The sequence below is a fragment of the Triticum aestivum genome, chromosome 2D, assembly GCF_018294505.1.
Source record: "Triticum aestivum cultivar Chinese Spring chromosome 2D, IWGSC CS RefSeq v2.1, whole genome shotgun sequence".
In the NCBI taxonomy this organism is placed as follows: domain Eukaryota; kingdom Viridiplantae; phylum Streptophyta; class Magnoliopsida; order Poales; family Poaceae; genus Triticum; species Triticum aestivum.
Genome location: NC_057799.1, coordinates 57879170 through 57900231, shown reverse-complemented (window position 1 = coordinate 57900231; position 21062 = coordinate 57879170). Strand labels below are relative to the sequence as shown.

The 21062-nt window shown below is 41.8% G+C and overlaps 1 protein-coding gene across 1 annotated transcript; it reads left to right on the top strand.

The window, feature by feature from the left end:
* The first annotated feature begins 11154 nt into the window (after positions 1–11154).
* On the top strand, positions 11155–20028 carry LOC123051539 (ATP-dependent DNA helicase RecQ). The gene is made up of 20 exons (XM_044474439.1): positions 11155–11302; positions 11409–11521; positions 12559–12634; positions 12736–12878; positions 13092–13178; positions 13472–13555; positions 13782–13989; positions 14753–14838; positions 15278–15509; positions 15644–15764; positions 16553–16689; positions 17004–17112; positions 17693–17735; positions 17861–18020; positions 18147–18217; positions 18319–18412; positions 18531–18743; positions 18819–19025; positions 19170–19523; positions 19613–20028. The coding sequence occupies exons 1-20, from the start codon at positions 11285–11287 to the stop codon at positions 19736–19738; spliced, it is 2682 nt and encodes an 893-aa protein (XP_044330374.1). The 5' UTR covers positions 11155–11284; the 3' UTR covers positions 19739–20028.
* Positions 20029–21062: the final 1034 nt, after the last annotated feature.

The following is a 21062-nucleotide window of genomic DNA, read 5'->3' as shown; positions in this document are numbered from 1 at the left end:
AAAACCGTGACTTTTCGCGAAAGAAAAAAAAAAGAAAACGCGTTTTTTCGCGTAAAAAAATTCGAAAAAAAATTGGTCGAAAAGCTAAGGAAGACCGGGAAAAAACCAAAACGTCGAAAATCCCGGAAAACCCGTTTAAAAAAGCCGAAAACGCGTGCGGAAAAATAAAAAAAAATCTAGAGGGAGCGCCCAGAGCGTGACACGTGGCGAATGGTTGAGAGCGCGCCAAGTGGCGCTGATCGTTGCGAGCCTCCCGAAGGAGCGCTCGTTAACTAGTTGCTCCCACAAAATGAAGCTCAAGACATATCTGAAAGGCAAGCCTCACCCTGTTCGGCCTGGTTTTTTGGGTCGGATTGTTGGGCCTGGTTGCCCATGATCAGGTTTGTTCTAGGTTGCCCACCTTGGGGTCCACATCGACGGCTCAGTGCATTCCTTTCCATGGGAATCCAAATGACTGACCTACAGCAAATGCGTTAAACATTTACTTGCCTACGGTGTGGCGATGTCATCCCTAAAACGGAATAGCTCCTTTTAACGAAGCCTGTCTTCACTAGATGCTCAATCGTTGGACGTCCCCTCCTCGTCGCCGCCCTCTGCTCCACCTTCCTCCCCACTCACCGTGCCTGCCAACCCAATGCACCACCCTAGTCGTGCCTCCTTCGCCCTCTACCCTGCCTCCCCTTCCTGCCCATTGTGCCTACCTGCGCAATGCACCACCCTAGCCGTTGCCTCCCCTGCCCCTTCCCCGCTCATCGTGCTTATCTGCCTAATGCACCACTCTGTCTTCGGCCTCCTCCACCTGAGCAACGATGTCGCATCTTTGTGCAGCTGCAGCTGCTCTTCACCGCCGACCACGCATGTTCCAGCGTCGTGTAAGAGAAGTCGGACACTCAGGGTGGTGGTGGTCGGAATTCCATCTCAGGCTTCCTGCAATGGATGGTGACCGAGGCAAAACGCGTGTCAAATGTTATGCCCCACTTTATGTTGTAACCTTGAGTACTCAACCGTCAACCTTGACGGGCTTGAAATTTGCATTCAAAATGTCAAGTAGCCTTCCCAAGCAAGTGAAAAACATGAAACCATCACTATTCTAGCGTCATTAGCATAAATTAACATTGCATATTATATATCAAACAAGTATCACTTTCACAGTTAAACATGTTGCATATATACAATCAACATACATGCATATATATGGTAGATTAACATTGCACACACATCAATCCCTACATGAACGACATAGGCAAAAAGTATACCTTTGTACCCTTATGGTTCTCGAGAACGAGCTCCAAAAGGGATGAAACTTGGCATGGTGTATTCACTTGACCCATGTAGGGTGTGGTGCAAATTTGAGAGCATTAGAGCATTGATACGTCTCCAACGTATCTACTTTTCCAAACTCTTTTGCCCTTGTTTTGGACTTTAACTTGCATGATTTCAATGGAACTAACCCGGACTGACGCTGTTTTCAACAGAATCGACATGGTGTTACTTTTGTGCAGAATAAAAAGTTCTCGGATTGACCTGAAAATCAACGGAGATTATTTTTGAAATTAATAAAAAATATTGGTGAAAGAATCAGCACCAGGGGGCCCACACCCTAGCCACAAGGGTGGGGGCACGCCCACCCCCCTAGGGCGCACCCCCTGACCTTGTGGGCCCCCTGTACCTCCACCTAACTCAACTCCAACTCCATATATTCACTTTTGGGGAGAGAAAAATCCGAGAGAAGGATTCATCGCATTTTACGATACGGAGCCACCGCCAAGCCCTGTTCTTCCTCGGGAGGGCAGATCTGGAGTCCGTTCTGGGCTCTGGAGAGGGGAATTCGTCGCCATCGTCATCATCAACCATCCTCCATCACCAATTTCATGATGCTCACCGCCGTGCGTGAGTAATTCCATCGTAGGCTTGCTGGACCGTGATGGGTTGGATGAGATTTACCATGTAATCGAGTTAGTTTTGTTAGGGTTTGATCCCTAGTATCCACTATGTTCTAACTCTGATGTTGCTATGACTTTGCTATGCTTAATGCTTGTCACTAGGGCCCGAGTGCCATGAACTCAGATCTGAACCCTTTATGTTTTCATGAATATATTTCTGTTCTTGTTCCGATATTGCAAGTTATTGTCACCTACTACGTCTTATGATCCAGCAACCCCGGAGTGACAATAGTCGGGACCACTCTCGATGATGACCGTAGTTTGAGGAGTTCATGTATTCACTAAGTGCTAATGCTTTGGTCCGGTACTCTATTAAAAGGAGGCATTAATATCCCTTAGTTTCCAATAGGACCCCGCTGCCACGGGAGGGTAGGACAAAAGATGTCATGCAAGTTCTTTTCCATAAGCATGTATGACTATACTCGGAATGCATGCCTACATTGCATTGATGAATTGGAGCTAGTTCTGTGTCACCCTATGTTATAACCGTTGCATGATGAATGCCATCCGACATAATTATCCATCATTGATCCATTGCCTACGAGCTTTTTATATATTGATCTTTGCTAAGTTACTTTTCTGTTGCCACTGTTATGATTGCTACAATACTACTACTGTCACTTTTGCCACCGTTACCGCTACTTTCATACTACTTTGCTACTAAATAATTTGATGTAGATATTAAGTCTTTCAGGTGTGGTTGAATTGACAACTCAGCTGCTAATACTCAAGAATATTCTTTGGCTCACCTTGTGTCAAATCAATAAATTTGGGTTGAATACTCTACCCTCGAAAACTATTGCGACCCCCTATACTTGTGGGTTATCAAGACCTTTTTCTGGCACTGTTAAATCTCAACCTCCCTAACCAGACGTACAGTTGTCACAGGAACTGTACAAGGGGAATTAGGTGAAGACATGGTCTTCTGAGTTAAATCTCAGCCTCCCTAACCAGACGTACAGTTGTCACAGCAACTGGAACTGGTCCAACAAATCCTTGTCCTCATCAAGCGACTGGTTCTATCTTCTCCCTCTCTTTATTTACAGTTTGTCTTCATGAAGTCATTGCCTGCCTGTGTTACCTGTTTGACTTCACTGTGTGACTTCTATTGTTGTTTGGCTTCACACTATCTTCCATCCTGATCATTACTACCTAGCTGTTATTAGTCTTCGTGCTTTCACTTCATTGAATACTTGACTATGGCTTGCCTAGTGTAATCTACCTTCCGCTGCATGTTAATAGGTTCATTTCTATCGTTTATCTTTGAAACTCCCATGTTTTGAAGGCTTTCATAAAAATCGCCTATTCACCCCCCTCTAGTCGATAACTAGCACTTTCAGGTGGGAATAGGGGTAGCGCGGCAGGGAGAGGAAACGGGCGAGCGATCAAGAGATGCCTACGTCTGTGCTTGCCACGGATACGTGTGTGCAAGACCATGGAAAAATCGGAGGAGGAAAATGCCAGAAGGTGGTATAGAGTGGGGACGGCCGAACCAATGGAAGAGTGGAGCAAAACAATTTGATTTTTTGTGGGAGGGAGAAAAAACTTGGGTGAGGCGATGGTGGGAGGTGAGGCAAAAATAAACCATGGATGCGGGACTACCAACTCCTCTTTAAGAGTAGAGATTACATTTCAACGACGGATTAAGGGACGAATCTGAATTTTGTTCTCATATGAATCATATGACTATGCATGTGATCCCACAAACAAGACAAGAAGCTAGAAAATGGGTGATAGACCAGATATGGACCCAAATGAGGAATGGCACCTAAGGGCATCTCCAACGTTGACCCGTAAACCGGCCACCGCATCTGTCCGCGGATCGTGGGGACCAGTCCTACACGGATGCGGGAGCCGGTCATCCAAAGCTATCCGCATATGTCTGGTTACATTTCGGAACAAATTTATCGAAATTGAACAAATTTTAAGCAAACCGGACGATATTCATCCATACGGATAATTTTACATAAAACCTGATGCTTTGCATCTAAACCGAAGCAAAATCGTTACATTTCGACATACTTGGACTTAACCGTACTCTAAACCTAGTCTAAATGACCGTCGGCGCTTGTTCCCCGTGTCCGGCTGGCCATGAGCCCCGGGAACTGAAGCTCCGCCTCCGCAACCCGCAAGCGGCTAATCGGCTGACGATTGAGCCTGCCAAGCTTGGCTTTAGCGGGAGCGAAAGAGCGGTCGCCTTCTTGGGACCCGAGCACCGACGATCTCCCATGCTCTACCCTTCCTCGCTGATGGCGGCGTCCCAGGACGTGCCGGCTTCGTGGTTTTGGCGAAGCTGGCAACGTCCTCCTCGTCCCCACTCTTTCATACACTTCATCTGCCGCCTCGTCGATCTCCTTGAAGACGGCTTCTAACTCCTTCTGACGGATGCGGTACCGCCAGCGGTCGTGGCGGATGTCACGAGAGGAGCGGTAAGAGTCCAGCAGCACCTCATACCCAATCACGTTCAAGTCTGGCACTGGAGTGGCGCTCACTGCTCGGCGGGAAAGGGTGCGGGCGACACAAAATGGTTTGGGTGGGCCAGGTTAGTCAGAAGAGGGCATGGCAACGGTCCGGAATCCCGCAAAGCCCCATCTCCCTTTTTGCTTTCGGTTTGCTGGAAAAAGGACGTCCGGACCACCAAGCAAACCAATACAAGACCGCCTTGGATGGCAAAACACAGCCGGACCGTGCGGTCTGGATGGTTGCAGACGGTTTGAGTATCAGCGTTGGAGATGCCCTAAATGGCTATAGTTGGGAGGAACTTTGCAACTGTTGGAGAATGTCTTCCGATAAATGAACAAGAACACGATCCAAAAGTTAGGCAGTGCAAGGAAGTTGTCGTAGGCCTGTGCATCTAGAGCGACACCAAGGTTGTCTATAGTTGTAACACCCCTTGATCCGAATTTTTCTCGAAGCGCATCATATGGAATGGATATAGTTGTAACACCCCTTGCTGCTTCGGCGGACTTTGAGTAATATATTCAGGTGGGGAATCCACCCCCCCCCCCCCCCCCCGCGCGTTGATTTGCATCAAATTCTATTGGTGTGCATTGAAATTCATATTTATTCAAGTAAAGAAATCTTCACATGCAAACATGGAATTATTTTCAATAAGAAGTTACACAACCAGATTTGTCACTTCTTAATGCCATTGCTTAGCAACACCGAGGAGTGCCAGCGAGCAACTAAGTGTGCTCAGATCCCGGTCAGCTAAAACCATCTTGTACAATGGCGAAGATGAGCCGACGGGCTGCAAGTTATGAGCACAATCATCGATTGCAGCGGCAACATCCACGCAGTCCTGCTTGAAGGTTGCGAACCAGCAAGTACGCACGGCATTATCGATGGCTCCGATCTTGTTCTTCACCATGCCGTACTTGCCAATGCAGTGATCGTACGCTGCCCGCAGCTCTTTGGGGAGCGACGGGTTCTGCAACAAATTCTTGCCAATGCGTTGGGTTTCTTGACACGAATATTAAGCAGTACCCGCAGCAATATTGGCGTACTCGGTGACCTCACTATTCTCAAATGCAGCATGCAATGTTTTCATGCAGAGCTCCAACAAGGGTTGCCCTGTGCTCACCTGGTGGCATGCGGCTGCGATGGTCATTAACGGATCACACGGGCATGCACTGCTGCCGGTGAAGAGCAAGGTGGTGGTGGTTAGTGACAAGGCAAGGACATATATGGTGGTGGCCATGCTCTTCATTTTCCTTTCCTGTGTCTTTCTCTATGTGAAATGTGAAATCTTTGTGGCCATGTAGAACACCAAGAACGGCCTTTATAGAATTTCTCCGCTACCAAGAACCAGGAAAGCAGCGTGAATGCGTGATAAATTTTTTGCAATCTGCACTCGATCGTTATGATCTCCTAGATCAATGAGATATCAAAAATCTACGCGTATCTTTTATGTGATGTATATCCGGTGCAGAAAACAAAGTTTTAGATGTACGAAATCACAAAATAAATTGATCACAATAAAATAGAATTCAGAGCATACTTGCAGCGAATCAGATATCTTTACGAATCTGCGGAATTAATTTGTCTTAATTATTGGAGATGCAACAAATAAGCTAACTTATCTCCTCCTCAAAAGAAAAACTTATTTGTAAACATATGAAAAGAGTAGAATCCTCATCACAAAATAAAAAATCATGGAGTACATAAATACTAGTATCTCAAACAATTTGTGATGAAAATATATTCATGCATTTATTGGTTAAGCGACAAAAAATCATATTATAAATAGCTAAAATTTATCTGAGGATCTCACCTAACCCCCTTCCCCTTAGAAAATTGACAGTGACTCCCCCATCCCCCTATTCGTACTTGTCAACCCCTACCTAGTTTAGGGTCAGCTTGGTAAGCTATCAACCCGTACCTAGTTTTCAATCGCGACACCACGGCTGGCCGTGTTATTCTTGTTTCCGAATCGTTCCAAAGCTAAACCTGATCATATGTTGGGTCGGCCTTACAAAAGCCCGAACCCCAAACTACAGCCTTGAGGCTAACCCAAAGCCCGAAAATGCCCCTTTTTTCTCAAGCCTAAAACCCGAAAGCTCAGCGCAACTGAGGCAAAACGTGTGTCAGACGTGATGCCCCACTTTATGTTGTAACCTTGAGTACTCAACCATCAACCTTGCCGGGCTTGAAATTTGCACTCAAAATGTCAAGTAGCCTCTCCAAGCGAGTGAAAAACATGAAACCATCACTATTCTAGCGTCATTAGCATAGATTACCATTGCATATTATATATCAAACGAGTATCACTTTCACAGTTAAACAGGTTGCATATATATACAATCAACATACATGTGTATGTATATAGATTAACATTGCACACACATCAATCCCTACATGAACGACGTAGGCAAAAAGTATACCTTTGTACCCTCATGGGTCTCTAGAACGAGCTCCAAAACGGATGAAACTTGGCATGGTGTATTTACTTGACCCGTGTAGGGTGGTAAAAATTTGAGAGCGTTAGAGCATCTATAGCTGGACTCCTCATATTGACCGGGCGGACGCAGGGACCACTGACCGGACAGGAGAGAGAAGGAAAAAATTGACCCAACCGGACCCCTTATACCCTCCTTAAATGCCCAGACTGTCCAGCACTCCTCATATTGCCCTCATATATGGGATGAGTATGAGGTGCGCCCGGGCGCCTGCATCCGTCACATAGGATTTGGCCCACCTTTTCTCTTTGTTTATTCTTTCTTTTCTTTCTCTCACTTTATCTCCAGCAATCAAATCGGACGTATAGGATAAAAATGCGAGACATGGCTGTGAAAAGTGGTGATCGGCCAGTGTCCGCGGGCGTTTGAGAGGCCAGATTTGCAGGTTACGGCTGTAGATGCTCTAACGGCAAAAACTTGATGCACGTCGTGTACAGATCGGACAAAATCTCCCCTGAATTGTCAAGTGTTTGAACGGGAAATGCGCCTTACACACACAACTCAGTTTTTTTTTAATCATTTGAACTTCAAACTTTTCTATGATTAATACACCATTGGTGACCTCATAAGTATAGGGGACCACAACAGTCTTCGAGGCTAGGCTGATGACGGCACGAGAAACCCTCTTCCACGATCAGATTATGTGCAAGAGCTATGTCTCGCTTATAGCGAGACGAAAGCTTCTTTTTCGTCAAGCATCTACAATGATGGGCCGGCCCATTAGAACATTTAAAAGAAATGGAGTTTTGGAAGAAGAAGGGACCGAGCGGGGTTCGATCCTAGGAACGATCAGTTACAACGTAGTGCTAATAGCCACTAAGTAATCGCCAAGTTCGTGTTATGCTACCGGGGGTATGACAAACTTGAAGTAAAAAAGCCGGGTTTCCATTGGCTTTCTGTCCTTTCTTTTCACCGTTTTTTTTTCTTTCTCTGTTTTTCTGGGTTTTTTTATGTTCTTTCTTTTTTACTTTGTTTTCTTCGGGTTTCTTTCTTGATTTTCGATGACTTTTTCCTTTTCTTTCCTTTTTCTTCAGTTTTGTTTGCTTTTTCTTCTTGTTTTTATTTTGTTCTCCCTTGGGTTTTCTTTGTTGTTCTTTACACATTTTGGTATATATCTAATACATTTTCTAATAAACATTTCAAAAAATTCAAATATAAGTTTAAGATTTTTGGAATAAATGGTCAATAAATTTTTTATACACATTTAGCATTTTTCAAATACTTGTTCAACATTTTTGAAATGCTTGATTAACATTTCTATATACATGATCAAATATATTCATCATTCTTTAATACATGGTCAACATTTTTTTCATACACACTTAACATTTTTCAAATGCTTGATTAACATTTTTCAAATACTTGTTTGATATTTTTTCAAATGCTTGATTAACATTTTTATATAAATGATCAATTTTTTTCACAAATTTTTAAATACATGGTCAACAATTTTATATAGACATTTAACATTCTTCAAATGCTTGATTACCATTTTCAAATATTTGTTCAATTTTTTTCAAATGCTTGATCAAATTTTTTATAGAAATTATCTTTTTTTTCATCATTTTTTAATACATGGTCAACATTTTTATATACACATTTAAATTTTTTCAAATGCTTGATTAAATTTTTATAATAATTATTCAACATTTTTTAAATGCTCGAGTAACATATTTAAAATACATGGTCAAAGTTTTTCATGAACATTGTATTTTTGGGGTACATTATTCGTATATTTGATAAACATTTTCTCTATACACATTTAACTTTTTCAAATGCTTGGTTAAAAATTTTCAAAAAAAATTATGTAGAGTGTTTTTTTAGTATATAAATTTATAATACTTTAAAGTATAAAATGGTAAAAAGGAAGAAAAAAGAAAACAGAAAACATGAAAAAATAGGAAAAAAATAAGTCTTCGGCCTCGCATGCGCCTGGGTTGGCCCATCTGGGGCTCCCCTTCACGGGAGGATGCAAATTTCATCGGACCGTCCGAGAGCCGTTCGGGAACTCGAACTGCAAATAATATGGGTGGACATTGCATGATAATCCAAGAGATCAAGAAGCGAAGTGCTTCGTTTGCGTCATGCACTTTCAAGTTTGAACAACGCAATAGCAATGGAGAGGCACATAGACTTGCCTGGATGGCGTCCGTGCCCTGTAGGACGACATATCTGGTTTACTTCTCCCCTTGAAAACTTATGTGTCCCTGTAAACTTTCATGCGCTGTTTGTCTTAAGAAAAAGGGTCTCGCTATAAGTGAGACTAGCAAACATGTCCGTGCGTTGCAACGAGAGAGAAAAAATTTACACGCTATCCAAATAAGTTTGACTCAATACCCTGACATATGAGCGTCATTTATTTTAACACAATGACTCACCATGTTGCGAACATGTTTTGTAATTTGTGAACAGTTATAAAATCACTAATATTTTTTAAACAACAACAAAGCCTTTAGTCCCAAACAAGTTGGGGTAGGCGAGAGGTGAAATTCATAAGATCTCGCAACCAACTCATGGCTCTGTCACATGGATAGCAAGCTTCCACGCACCCCTGTCCATACCTAGTTTTTTGGTGATACTCCAATCCTTCATATCTCTTTTAACGGACTCCTCCCATGTCAAATTCGGTCTACCCCGACCTCTCTTGACATTAAAATGACTAATATTTCTTAAAACTGCGAAAATTTTATGATTTCCCACACATTTTTGAATTCACGAACATTTTATGATTTCTCAAACATGTTTTTCAAAACTCGCAATGTTTTGAAATTTGGAATTCTCAAATTAATTTAAAGAAGAAAAAAGAAAAAAATTGAGCAAAGAAAAGAAAAAAGACAAAATGAAAAAAATAGGGGAGTCACGCCCTGCGGGTCAACCCATGAACGCGCACTGGGGGAGGAAGGTGCATCACAAAAAGAGGGGAAAAATCTGCAGAACCTGGGGATAAAAAATTACACTCTAGCCAAATAAGTATGACTCAATACCTTGACATATGAGTGTCCTCTATTTTGACACAGTGACTCGTCATGTTGCCACTTATCTTTCTTCCCACCCTCGTTGATGATGGATGCGATGTCCACGTGATCGCAATATAGTCGACATGGTAAATCCCAAGGCAATGAGCTTGCCACTGCACGACACACTTCAAAAGTAAATCTCATCGACCACAAACTTGCAATTTTTTGCGTTTTTTTCAATATTCTAAAATTTCATGGACATTTTTGTCAGATTCACAAATTTGTTTTGAATACATGATTATTTTTTCAAAATCATGTACATGGTTTTATTTCCTGACATTTTTTTTCCAAATTGTGATTTTTTATAATTTGCAAACACTTTTGAAAATCAATAATATTTTTGAAACTGCAAAAAATTTATGATTTCCCACACATTTTTGAAATCACAAACATTTTATGATTTCTCGAACATTTTTTAAAAAATTCGCAATGCGTTGAAATTTTGAAATCTCAAATTAATTTAAAGAAGTAAAAAACAAAAAAAAAAGAAAAAACCAAAAGACGAAATGCAAAAAAAAAGAGGCTTCACGCCCTGCGGGCCGGCCCACTTAACGCGCACTGGGTGGGTAGGGGAGGTGGGTGACAAAAAAGTGGGGGAAATATGCGACACCGGGGGATCGAACCCGGGTGTCCTAGGTAGAATAGAGACGAAAAAAGTGGGGGAAATATGCGACACCGGGGGATCGAACCCGGGTGTCCTAGGTAGAATAGAGACGAAAAAAGTGGGGAAAATATGCGACACTGGGGGATCAAACCCGGGTGTCCTAGGTAGAATAGAGAGGCTCTAGCCACTGCGTTGTCTCTATGCGTTTAATATATATGCAGCATCATCTTTGTAAAGAACTGAGCGGGGCGGCGAATTTGGTAAACCCGAATCGTTTTATAACTTACGGATGGCATTGGTGGGTAATTTTTGTCAACTTATAAGGTAAATTAAATGACGTACCACCAGAAGCAATAGGTGCTTTATTAGTAGGTAAAGATAAAATAAAGAGGTAAAGATAAAGACATAGGGGCGCCCAACTCCATGTGCTACGTTTTTTTTAGGGTTACTCCATGTGCTACATTTTTTTTTTGAGACAACTCCATGTGCTACATGACCATGCATACTTTCGCCGAGAGCGGCCACACCAGGCCCGCTAAAAGTCCACGAGAGGAAAAAAAAAAGAGGCGAATTGGCGGGAACGCAGATAAAAGAGCGCCGCAAACCAAAACCCCTTCCCCCAAACCCCCTCACCTCGCCGCCCACCACCACCCGTCCGTTCCATTCCAATCCCCTCGCCCCGCCCCCTTCCTTCCCCAATCCAACCTACCGCAGCCGTCCGGCTCAATCTCCCCCCGCGGAGCCCGACGCTCCGGCGCCGCAATGGAGGCGGCCCTGAAGGTACCCTCCCCGCCCGCTCCCCCCTAAACCCTAGCCGGCGCCGGCGCCTAAACCCTAGGCACCGAGGCGCGCCATTCTAATCCGGGGCTTTTTTTTCTGGCCGCAGAGGTACTTCGGGTACACGGGGTTCCGGCCGTACCAGCGGGAGATCGTGGATACGATCATGCAAGGGCGGGACTGCCTGGTCGTCATGGCCACCGGCAGCGGCAAGTCCATGTGGTAAGTGAACAAACCCCGCGCCTGCTCGCGCGCTCCATTTTGCTTGGTTGCGGTTGTGGAGGATGGCGCTAGGTGCTGTTTCTTTTTTTTGTTTGGTGTGCGGAGGTCGGTGGATCTGCAGGTTGAGCACTGTAGTGGCTGAATCTAGGTTTGGGCGCCGCATTTGGTGGGTGATAAATTAGTTGCGCTGTATCTCTTGGCACTGCTCTGCTTTGCGCTCCAGCGATTCCGCTGGTTGGATTGCTAAAAATTGTTTTGGAGAGTCTGATCTGCATTACTGTTTTTGGGAGAAAAATGTCGTCATTTTGGTGGTAAATGTTGGGAACCTGTAAGCTATAAAGTGGTTGAATCATCTTCAACGGAGTATCCAAACTCATCTAGTATTCCAACTTGTCATCGGATCAGTGAGGCTAAGAGAGGTTTACAGAGCATGATTAGAAAATGTTATATTTTGTGCCAGTGGAATTGGTTGATGGTCAGAGATTGCGAAGTACTCCCTCCGTTCCAAAATAGATGACCCAACTTTGTACTAACTTTAGACCCAACTTTGTACTAAAGTTAGTATAAAGTTGAGTCATCTATTTTGGAACGGAGGGAGTATGTGCTATTGTTTCACATTTTTGTGACATTTTTATTACTTTGATAAACGGGCAGTCATGTATAAGCATCTCATCTCTGTTATGCGACTGCTAGCTTGTCGATTGTATGCACCCAACAGGGAACTGCTTGGGAAGATTTTTGTTTGTTTATACATAGATGTATAGTGGATGTTACTATTGGCACAATCGTTTATTGACCTTTTTTTTTTGAAATGGGTGAGGGTGGTTCTTTCTTGAAACTGGGCAGTGCGTTTGTCATCGTGTCAAAGAAAAATTATTGAAGTTTCTGATTTTTTTTAGTTAAGGACCTGAAAATGGGTTAAACATTTGCAGGCCATCGGAAGTGAAAGAAATATGCATCTGTTAAAATTTTGATGTTATTACTTCCCCTTGTATGTTGGAAACTTAATTTTCTCACGGTAATTCTTTTCATGGCAGCTATCAAATCCCTCCACTGGTTGCAAAGAAGACAGCTGTTGTTGTCAGCCCTCTTCTGTCACTGATGCAAGATCAGGTATGATTGTTAGATACAGTATAACATTTTTGGCTCTTTCCTCATTGTGGGTTTGCTTTGACATGAAAGCTTTTATTGTGGGTTTCATTTACTTCAAACAGGTCATGAGTTTAAAACAACATGGTGTGAGATCCGAGTATCTTGGCAGCACCCAAATGAATAGCTCTGTTAGCAGTGAGGCTGAAAAAGGCATGTATGATGTTCTGTACATGACCCCTGAGAAAGCTATTGCACTTCCTTCAAGGTGAAAATCCTGTGATATAAAAGCAGATTATGGTCATTATTGTTTATAGTTTGCAGCACTTACAAAACTATAATTGTCAATTGTTTGGCTGAACTGGAAGGCGCACACGTACAAAACTGCAAATTACTGCTCCTGTGTCTTCTTTGGTCCCTTGTAGAATCTAATAATATGTTGGTGGGTCTGTTGATATACCGTTTTCAATCTTCTATCCAGGTTCTGGAGTAACTTGCAGGCTTCCGGAATCTGCTTGTTCGCCATTGATGAAGCACATTGCATATCGGAATGGGGTCATGATTTCAGGTCATTTGTTCTTCTATCGTGTGAATTACTTCTTCAGCAAAAGAGCTGATAATTACTTTCATCTAAATTTTTGATATGTCTTATGCATATATTTCAAAAATTCTGTGTGTGCTGATGTCAAATGTAAAAGCTGTCAGTTCATATCACCTATCAATTCTCGCTCGGTTTCTCTCACACTTAAATTCTGCAATCAAACTTAGTGACCAGTTAGTCTATTACTTATTATTTATATCTTCTTTTCTTCATTGCAATTCTCTCTTATTACTGATTGTAATTCTCTCTGTTGTATGCAGGCCGGAGTACAAGCAGCTGCATTTATTGCGTGAGCACCTTTTGGGTGTTCCCTTTGTTGCTCTAACTGCGACAGCCACAGAAAGGTATAGATGTTTCACTATCAGTTGTTTTTACCTGTTTATCCTGCTTTTGTTGATATCCAATAGTAATGTCTTTCCTCTGCTTGTTATAGCTACTTGCATGTTATTACCATAAATATTTTTTGCTCACTATGATGATTGCTTACTTGTTTTATTTATTTTCCCAGAGTGTCTATATCCCTTTTCTATTTGTACCAAATTCGTGGTAACTTTCAATTTGATTTTGTAGGGTCCGTGGAGATATTGCCAATTCCTTGAACCTGAGCAATCCTCACGTTGCAATCGGATCATTTGATCGTCCGAACCTTTTCTATGGTGTGAAATCATGCAACCGATCTATGTCCTTTATCAGTGAACTTGTGCAAGATGTCTCAAAGAACTGCACTGTTGGTGGCTCAACAATTATTTACTGTACCACCATCCGGGACACTGAACAGGTTTCTATTTTCCAGCGTTGTATATTTTCATTCTTCTATATTTTGAGGCAACTGGTATACAAGCACCCAGGGTTTTGGCTGCTTGTAAGTGGGAGCTGTGTGGTTTTAATATTAAGTTCATGCTGGATCAGTAAGACTTTCTTTAGAGAAAAATAATAAGCTTGAAATTAGTATGGGATACTTGTCTGTTGATCATTGATAGTATCAGGCATTTTCTTGTTCTGACCAATGTAACAGATTTTGGAGAGTAGTCAATTTTTTGTTGGGTACACACATTTAGGTATGTTCTATAGGTAATGTATCCTGAAGGATAGGCAATTATAAGTTTATATACATTTTTTGGAGTAATATGGGAATTTCTGGGCTCCAGTTTTGATCGTAGAAACTGCTTTTAACATATACCTTGTGCCTATTAGATTATGCTAGGGTTGATGTATCTTTATCTTTTACACTTATAACGATCTGGGTTGGTGTCGGTCCATTGACCCTCACAAATTAGCTATTAAGTTGGTAAAAAGATTAATTACAGTAATTATCTTACATTCTATGTAGTAGACAGATATCATGATCTTTTGATTAGTTGGTTTGATTGATGTATATTTCGAGATATTTTTTTTCATTTGCACAAAGTTTGGGACTAATTATAGGAGTGTTTAAACAACTCATGCAATAAAGAAAATGCTTCTATAGAAATGCACATGCCTTCAAATTACACACATGTATTTAGCTAGTTAATGTATTAAATGTGACTTTTCTCTGTCAGGTACATGAAGCAATGATCGCTGCGGGAATCAAAGCTAACATTTACCATGGTAAAATGGGTAGCAAAGCTAGAGAAGAATCCCATAGGTCTGCCATTTATGCACATGCCAACGTTTTTGTTTGGCTGTTCATCGTCTCTTCTTTCCTTCTCAATTTATTTTGGACAAACTAAATTCTTTAAGTAGGTTGAATTGTTGAATGCTCAGATTACCATTCTGAGTTCATTTAAACACTTCATGTAAAGAATGATTTGCCAAATGTTTTTGTTGTCTAGTTAAATATGCTTAATCAAGCCATTTTATACCTCTTATGATTCACAACTCAAGAGGGTTATGATCTGATCTGACACTACAAAGCATTGCCAAGATAATGTTCTGTTAGTAACACTTTAGATGTTGCAAGTAATTAAATGAGAAAACAAAACAGATATAAGGAATTAAGTGTAGTGAGTTCTCATACAGCTTTTTACAAATGTTGGCTTCACAACATAGTGATTTTGATGATAAATTATGGTTCCCCTTTGCAGATCATTTGTTAGAGATGAAGTACTTGTGATGGTGGCAACTATTGCATTTGGAATGGGAATTGATAAGCCAGATGTTAGATGTGTAATACACTATGGATGTCCTAAGAGCCTAGAATCGTACTACCAGGAAAGTGGGCGTTGTGGAAGAGATGGACTGCCTTCAGTGTGCTGGCTATATTACCAAAGAAGTGATTTTGCAAAAGCTGACTTCTATTGTTCTGAAGCAACAAATGTATGTAAATATTGAGCACACAATCAGGATTTCATGTCACACTTAAGTGATAAACATACACGGCTGCAGTTTCATTCCCTTGACTGTTTACCTATTACATTATCTCATGGTGTATAGTTCTTACTCATCTACAGGCAACTCAAAAGAATGCCATCATGGATTCCTTCATGGCAGCACAGAAATATTGCCTCCTTGCTACATGCCGCAGAAAATCCCTGCTGCAGTACTTTGGTGAAGAGCGTTACACTGACTGTGGTATGTTTATATTTTAAGAATTAGTTTGGACTCATCTGCAAATATTGCCCATTTGAAGAGGAGCCAATCAATTTTCCTTTTTGTAGTCACTACTCCCTCCATTCCAAGTTAATTGAAGATCTAGCTTTGTCCTAATCAAACTTCATCAAGTTCTACCAAGTCTAGAAAAATATATCAACATCTACAACAGCCAATTAGTGTAATTAGATTCATCATAAAATATTTTTTTATGTTTAGATATTAGCATATTTGCTATGGACTTTGTCAAATATAGAGAAGTTTGACTTGGTACAAAACTAGCACATCAATTAATTTGGAAATGGAGGGGCTGAGGGAGTAATATTTTATGAAGGTTACAAACTACCAGACACAGTATCCTTATGCAATGGCGGAGCTATGTGCATTTCTGGGGCGCTGTCCCCCCCTCCCCCCCCTCCCCAAACAATCATATTTTCTGCTCTGCCCCCCCTGCCGTTCTCTGCTAGCTCCGCCACTGTCCTTATGTATTCCCAAAGCCAAACATCTTCAACTAGAACCCATCACAGGCCCTAGTCACTGCAAAACCTAGAAAGCTCCTTCCACCAAACGCACTGTCTGTCAGCTGCTATGCATGTTTTATTTTTCTTCTTGTAATTACATATATACTCGCAGTATCCCTGTACTTTGTGTAAGGAAAATGTTGTATTGCCGTACCAATACCCGCATATTCTTCGCTATATAGACACATGCTACATCAAGTCTTGTCTCAACTGTGACATTGATTTTACGACATGCCACTTAATCCTCAGGTAACTGCGATAATTGCACAGGGACAAAAAATGAGAGGGATTTGTCAAAAGAATCTTTCTTATTGCTGTCCTGTGTCAAGTCGTGCGGGGGACGCTGGGGCCTTAACATGCCAGTTGATGTTCTCCGTGGATCACGAGTAAGTTTTTGTATCATTGATGTTTGCGATGTTCCTTAGTTTATCACATACATTGGCTAGTTTCACTTGATTGGAGATCGTCTATGCGCTGATGGTTGGGAGCAACCATATGTGGCATTATTATTGATAGTAAACATTTAAAGGGATTTGAAACATATCTTTGCTGAACAGTTTTGGAGTGTGTATTGTTGTACATGTTCGCAAAGTGTTGCACCTAAACTGCACAGAGCAGTATATTTTTTTTGTACCTTGGACATTGTCCACATTTCTTAAAAGAAAGATGTTGTATAACAAGTGCTTTCGCATTTTTGTAGGTCAAAAAGATAGTGGAGAAGAACTACGATAAACTTCCAATGCATGCGATGGGAAAAGACTATCCGCCAAACTGGTGGAAAGCACTTGGCAGTCTACTTATGGCACATGGTACTGTTATGAAGTCTGTATACTCAACCAATTATTCACTTCTTGGCTAAAGCAAGGCATTCCACAAAAAGTACCTGCTCTTGTGGACTTTTATCTCGTGCTTGTTTTCTTCGAGAAACGTAATAAGGTTGTGTCTTGTTGTAGATACAGCTTGGAGAATGTTATTTACAATCTCGCAACTGTGTTTCATTTTCTTGCCCCCCCCCCCCCCCCCCCCTCTCCCCCCTAACAAGAGAATGGTTTTGAAGGGCTTCCTATAATATCACAGTTTTGGTTGGCCCTAAGCCTCACTGAAAGTAAACTCATGAAATTTCTTTGGAGATGCTGCAGTTTTCACGATGTTTGACTTGGTGTTAAATGTGTAATAGTAAAATACCACAAATTTCTTATGGGCTTATTAGCTTATTATCATGCACAAACATCTCAACTAGACATTTTACACTTGGAAGTGGTATAATATTTACTTTGTTGTTGGATACACTGAGCAAACACCATTCATCAGCTGCCAGTACAAAGCATTTCTGGCATCATTATTATTGGTGACCTTATTTATTTCATTTTTCTTGTTATTTCTGTGCAGGTTACTTAAAGGAGACTGTCAGTGATGGATTTAGATTGGTCAGGTGCTTTGTTGAGTATTTATTTTGTCTTTTTGTCCTAGTGATGCTCTGAATTCTTTTTCGCTGGTACTTCTCCATCGTGGTGACTTTAAGTAATCATCATAGTAACTCTGCATCTCCATCTTCAGTGTTAGTCCAAAAGGGGTCAAGTTTCTCTCCGATGGTGGAACGCCACTGGTTTTGCAGCTGACTGCAGAGATGATTGGGCAAGAGGAGCAGGGTAGTTTGCAGAATAAAGAAGGGGGCTTAAATCCTTCAACCACCGCAGAATCTGAAAAGATATCTGAGGTAGACCTGATCGGATTTACTCATTAAATGACTTAGGCCTTGTGCATTTTTCATTCGCACAATCCTGTTTTCTTCCTTTGTACATTTGATTTGAGATTTTGTTTGTGGTGTTGTTTTTTCTTTCAGGAGGAATTGAAACTCTACCAAATGCTGTTGAACGTCAGGATGAAGCTTGCTCAGGATATTGGAACTGCTCCGTGAGTTAAATTTTGGATCTCAAGTGGCATTTTTTGGGCTGTATGCTATTTAGGTATTGGAACAGTCATTGAATTGAATCTCTCCAATCCCATTGTTTCAGATATGCTATATGCGGTGATCAGACCCTAAGACACTTTGCAAAGATTAGGCCTTCTACTGGAGCTAGACTGGCCAATATTGATGGTGTAAACCAGGTATCTCTTAGTAATGATACTTCGCAAATGTTATGCCGTAACAAAGACTATGCAAGAAAGCGCTATCATATTTTTTTTCCCTCTTCTACTCACATAACATCTGACCTTTTGTTTCCAGCACTTCATCTCGCGCTACAGTGGCACTTTTGTCCAAAATATCGCACAATTCTCAAAACAGTTGAATCTTTCATTGGATGATTCATCAGGAGTAGAGGATATGATGTCAGTTCCAAAACCTGTAAACAACAGTCTTCCAAGAAACTTGGGTGATGCCAAATTTACTTCATGGGAACTGTGGCAGAAACAGGAGTACTCGTTCAAGAAAATTGCAGTGAGTTAGTTTTCGTTTTTGTTTCCTACTGACCTTAAACTGAAGTTCACAGCTTGACATGGTAGTGCATTCTAGCATTTTCGCAGAGCAGTGCCGATAAAAGAGCAGACGGTTATTTCATACATACTTGATGCTGCTCGGGATGGATGTGAGATGAACTGGAATAGGTTTTTCGAGGAGACAGGACTGACCCCTGAGATAGCCTCACAGATCCGTCTTGCCATTGCAAAGGTTGGATCACGTGAGAGGTTGAAGCCAATAAAAGAAGAGCTTCCAGAAAATGTAATTCTTCCATTATTCATTATGCCATTTCTGTGTGTGATTAAGTAGATCATAGCTTCAGCAAACGTAGGAACCACTTCCGAGCTCATTGTATGTTCATCCAAACCATTAGGGAATGACTAATCTGCTGCATGGCAACTGCAGATAACATACGAAATGATCAAGATATTCTTCGCAGCTGACGATCTTGGGGTGTTAGAGAAGACTTTTGGCAACGCTCCTACTGACGGGTCTCCTGCCCAAACAGCCGAGTCGGCAAAACCCTGTTCCCATGGCAGCGAAGCTCTGGAGAAGGGCGATCCAGGAGACCCCGTCATCATATCAGGCGCCTGTGATTCAAGCGCTGCGACAAAGAGATCCCAGACGGACGGAACTCTGCTCTCTGCCGACGAGCCAGTAAAGAAGCTGCAAAAGATAGAGGAGCAAGGGACCGAACCTACCACCGCAAATGTTGCGACCGAGGACGCTATACTTGAGCTGGCCGCAAGCCGCAACGGGGTAAGCCAAGCCATTCCATTCCCCTCCGAAGATTCTTTGACCACAAGTCCAGAACCTTACTTGTGCTGAGCATTCTCAAACCACTGCAGGTTTCGCTGGAGGACGCCGTCAAGCACTTCAGCGGGTCGAAGCGGGAATCCGTCGTCGAGATGCTGGAGAGCCTCCGGTGCAGCTTCGCGGTGTACATGAAGAACGGCTGCTACTTGGTTCTGTGACCAGCGGGAGGGAAGGGAAGGAAGGATGACGCCATTTGCTGCTCTTCGCTTGTTCGTGGCGTGAGTGGGTGTTGGTTATGGCTTTTGGGCTCTGGGACCTTTGACGGCGCTCTGCATCCCAGTTCCCATATTTTGAGGGCTTGCCTTACCTTGCCATGGGAATGCTCGTTGGTTGTGTATATACGTGGGTACTTGCTTCTGAGTAGTATGGCTCGATCGAAGGTACTCAAGGAAGTGAGCTTAGCTGAGTAGTAGAATGGACAATTTCACTAGTCTGGTTCGAGCCTTTCTAGACGGGACCGGCTACAGATCAATCAACTGAAAACATAATTTGGGTCAGTCGACTGACCCAAAGTTGTTTCAGTCGATTGAGCCTGCCCTCGACGCACTTGCACCACACTTTTCGTTCTCGGAAACCTGGGCCAAGTCCCGACGATGGCCTGCACATCCATACACTTCTTCCGTCACCCTGTGCCTTCTCAGCCATCTGTTTCCATCACACATCCCTCAAAAAAAAAAATCTGTTTCCATCACACACACACACACATGTTATCAGACACATGCATGGCTGTCTGAATAAATTGGGACGAACGTAGCAACATAAAAAAATTAATGGCCCAACAAGTAATGTACATGTATTTCCCGCAAAAAAAAGCAATGTACATGTATAGTTTCAAAGAAAACCAGTGTAGTACATGCATATGGGAATTTCTCAAAATAAAAACATGCATATGGGAGTATCCCGTAAAAAGCATGGTGGATTACCAGGACCTTGGTGACGAACGCTACACACATGCCCAAATTGAAATACGGACCGACTACAGGAATTTGCACTAGTCGACTGACCGTAAAATTGTTTCAGTTGATCTACATTCATGCACACTAATCATGCAGCAATGTAGTCGTCCGTTGCCTAAAATTCTAATAATTATGGTGGTGTCACCTTAAACAAAATAATGACAAAATTTGCACATAATGTACAGAGAAATTGTGATTTTATAATATGAAAGAATAACAATATAATAGTGAAATTTTTACAAAAAATAAGTTATCTAAGAAGGAATGAATTTGCAACAAAAATAAAATCAAAATAATGAAAATTTCTAAGAAAGAATGAATTAAGTCATTGGTTTATCATTTAAAAATAAAGAAAATAAAATAAATAATGACACAATTTGTACACAATTTACACGCAAATTGCGTATATTTATAATACGCGAGAGTAAGGCTATAATGGTGGAATTTTCACAGAAAATTGAAGTTTCTTAAGAACGAACGAATTACTGACATTGGTATTACCATTTAAAAATAAGAAAATGGATGA